We start from the raw sequence: 3,611 nt of genomic DNA, 5'->3' as shown, positions 1-3,611 counted from the left end.
GACACACGATCGACACACGGCCGACACACGGCCGACACCCGGCCGACACCCGGCCGACACACGGCCGACACACAGCTACACACGGCCTACACACGGCCGACACACGGCCGACACCCGGCCGACACCCGGCCGACACACGATCGACACACGGCCGACACACGGCCGACACCCGGCCGACACCCGGCCGACACACGGCCGACACACAGCTACACACGGCCTACACACGGCCGACACACGGCCTACACACAGCCGACACACGGCCTACACACAGCCGACACACGATCGACACACGGCCGACACACGATCGACACACGGCCGACACACGGCCGACACCCGGCCGACACCCGGCCGACACACGGCCGACACACGGCCGACAGACAGCTGATCCAGAGACATAATCAGCTGTTCTGATAATCGAAGGGTTTTGAACTTTTTGTCGAACAAAATAAAACGTTAGAAGACATCGACGTTGTGTAAGCGACATTGTTTTCTGATGTTTCAGAGACTGAATGATTAATTGTTTAATCAAGAATAATAATTTGCATATTAATCAATGATGAAACTGATCAATAGCTGTGTGAAGCCTGAGCAGAACAAATGAAGCTCAGGGTGAGAGTCAGTGGACTCTTCAATGTGTGTCTTTTTTTTGATCTGAAAAAGAGAAACTAGTCCGACAGGTTGAAACAGAAAATCAACATTTTACAAAAACACGTTGTTGTTGTTGTTTATGAACGTGTTTCTGTCGGTGTGTAAGAAGTGCAGGAAGTACAGCCCTTCAAAATAAGAGGAGAACAGGAACACATTGATCTTTAGTATGAGCTTCTCTCATCCCGAACCTGGATCGATCCAAACTGTAGCAGCTTGTTGTGGAGACTGAACAGTCACCTGTCAGGTGAAGGTCCAGTGATGTCATCCAGGAAGTCAAACAGGAAGTCCAGACTGATGTTTGGGACTGACTGTTTAACATCTGTTTTTCTTTGTTCAGGAGGAAGCTGGTTCCTCTGAGCAGGAAGGTGGAGCAGAGAGAGAAGAGGAAAGAGGTGAGTTGACTCCACCTGTTGTTTCCTCGTCACATGATCACACTCGCACTTCTCAGGTGTGCTCACCTGTCGTTCTCCCGCCTTGTTGTGTTTGTAGGAGAAAGCTCTGATCGCCGCTCAGCTGGACAACGCCATCGAGAAGGAGCTGCTGGAGAGACTCAAACAGGGAACGGTACGACTTGTTTCTTGATCCTTAACGAGTCTCTGCCACTAAAACCTGAATCTGTGACTTAATTAAAAGTTTTTCTGTTTTCAGTACGGAGACATCTACAACTTCCCCGTCCACGCCTTCGACAAAGCTCTGGAGCAGCAGGACGACGAGAGCGAGTCCGAGTCTGAGGAAGAGGAGGAGGGGGAGGAAGAGGAGGATGACGAGGTGACGGATGAAACTCGTCACACACAATATGTGAGTGTGTCGGTTTCCACAGACTCTGATTGGACAGTTTGTGTCTCCTCTGTCTGCAGGACGTCGGGAAGAGAGAGTTTGTAGCAGAAGAAGAAGTGGAGGAGAGCGACCTGAGCGACTTTGAGGTAAATCACCTGTGTTGTGTCAGAGGTCAGAGGTCAGAGCAGGTTCAGGAGGGATGTGAAGGGATCAGTGGCGTTTAAAGGAGGAAGTGTCCGTTTTCAGACGAATGTGAAAGACGAAGTCAGCGTCCGCCTCCAGAATATTCTGATGATCACTGAAGCATCAAGATCATAATTAACTGTTGAAGATTTTCTGCTTCGGTGTCTGACGTCATAATAAACTGGATCCAGACAAATCAAACACAGACTGTGACTGTTACACCAGGAACACGCTGCTTGCGTTGCGTGAGCGTGGCGGCTGATGTCGACGTTTCTGACAGAAAACTTCAGTAAAATTCAGACTAGACAGACGCATTTTTTATTTAGACAAGTTTTATGTGATGTTGCTGGTATGATGTCACTATGACATCAGCAGGTATTTTCTCTGTCTGTTTCTGCTGCGTCACGCTAAATCTCTAGATCATGTGACGCAGCCTCGAGGCGAGTGTCTCGCTCCAACCTGTCGACATGAAAACCAAGACGCTCCACAGCTCTCTGAATTCATCCGTTGCACAAAGCAGTTTAGTTCTTGACTGTCTTAAGCCGGACTGTGGCACAATTAATTCTGAGTAAATGAAGACTTTTTTCAAAATAAAAGTTTTAAAAATGGCTGAACGATGAACCTCATCCAACCACTCAGCTTCGTTAGCAAACACAAATTATGCTAATTATGTTATGCCATGTTTTCCTGTTTTTTTGTTGTTGGGTGCTACTGGTCAGCGCAGGTGTCACTGATTGTTACCATGGTAACTTTGGTCTTAGACCTGAGTCAGTCTGTGGGTAAGGTGTCAAATGTTTTTCTTAAAATGAGTCAGTCTTTATTTTAGTGAAACAGTCTGAAGACACTGGCAGACTGACATCTCTCTGTGAAAATACTAATAAACTCATCAGTAAATAATTTGAGTCTTAAATGTGAAACCTGCAGAAACTGATACTGTGGTGAACAGTTTTATTGACCCAATGATTAATTGATCAATTTTGAAAATAATTAGTAGATCATTTAGTAGTAGCAGCTTTTTTCTATATAAACATCTGACGTCGCCTCCTGTTGTTTTATAGACAAAAAACAACTGTTTCTTTTTTAAGAAACAAACAAGAAATCTAACGTGACACCTGTTTGAACTTCTCTTCTCTCAGGAAATGAACAATCTGAAGACGAGCAGTGACGAGGAGGAGGAGGAGGAGGAGTCGAGTGAAGAAGAGGAGGAGGACGAGAAGGAGATGGAAATGGAGGTGGAGAAAAAGGCCCCCAGGTCTAAAGGCAAATCTCCGGCTAACGGAGCAGCAGCAAGGAAGAAGCGAGCGTACGTGGAGATCGAGTACGAGCAGGAAACAGAGCCCGCCTCCAAGAGCAGAACCACGTCGTGATGTCAGCTGTCAATCAAACCATGAGCAGAGACTCTGCCGAGGACCCGATCCTCCTCCCACCGCCACCCTCAACCGAATCCCTCTGGATCACATGTGCTCAGGAGGTGGTTTCCCATCACTCCCTCTGTCTCTGTTCATATTGACAGTGACGTGTAAAGTTTTCTCGCAGGATGTGGTCTCAGGTCTCTGGTCCTGTCGGTCTCTGAACCAGCGTCCAGTGAGGACCGGGGTCTGGATTTGAGTCCTCTTCAGTTTTCATGATTTGCAAACGAACTTGTGAATAAATCAGCTGCTTTCTATCTGTTAGAAATGTTTCATAACTCTTGAATATTTGTATGTGAAGTCGACGTATGAACGTCACCTTCACTCAGGTGGTGAAGTGAATGAAAACACTGACCTTTAATTAAATGACATGAATAAAAACATTTCGGTTTCATGTGTCTTCATTGTGAACGTACTTTACTATGTTTTTATGACATTTTTATGACTTTTTAAATATCTTTCATGCCTTATTGTACAGTTACTTTTTTAGGACTTTTTATGCCTTACTATACTATGACTTTAAAGGTTTTTATTCCATACTATACTATGACGTTTTATGCCTTACTATGTAATTTTTATGACTTTTTTTGTACC

General features: G+C 45.7%; 1 protein-coding gene across 1 annotated transcript in view; it reads left to right on the top strand.

Moving 5' to 3' along the window:
• Nucleotides 1-3,400, top strand: part of mak16 (MAK16 homolog (S. cerevisiae)) — a 7,013-nt gene extending 3,613 nt beyond the window's left edge. The window contains exons 6-10 of the mRNA XM_023399493.2: nt 986-1,040; nt 1,138-1,212; nt 1,297-1,416; nt 1,506-1,571; nt 2,745-3,400. Of these exons, the coding sequence (XP_023255261.1) occupies nt 986-1,040; nt 1,138-1,212; nt 1,297-1,416; nt 1,506-1,571; nt 2,745-2,975 (547 nt within the window). The 3' untranslated portion in view covers nt 2,976-3,400. The remainder of the gene's footprint in view (nt 1-985; nt 1,041-1,137; nt 1,213-1,296; nt 1,417-1,505; nt 1,572-2,744) is intronic.
• The last annotated feature ends 211 nt before the right edge of the window (nt 3,401-3,611 follow it).

This window comes from Seriola lalandi, unplaced genomic scaffold (genome assembly GCF_002814215.2).
Source record: "Seriola lalandi dorsalis isolate HSWRI2012SDOR001 ecotype SW California unplaced genomic scaffold, Sedor1 jcf7180002052021, whole genome shotgun sequence".
Lineage (NCBI taxonomy): Eukaryota > Metazoa > Chordata > Actinopteri > Carangiformes > Carangidae > Seriola > Seriola lalandi.
This window is presented reverse-complemented; position numbering and strand designations above follow the sequence as displayed.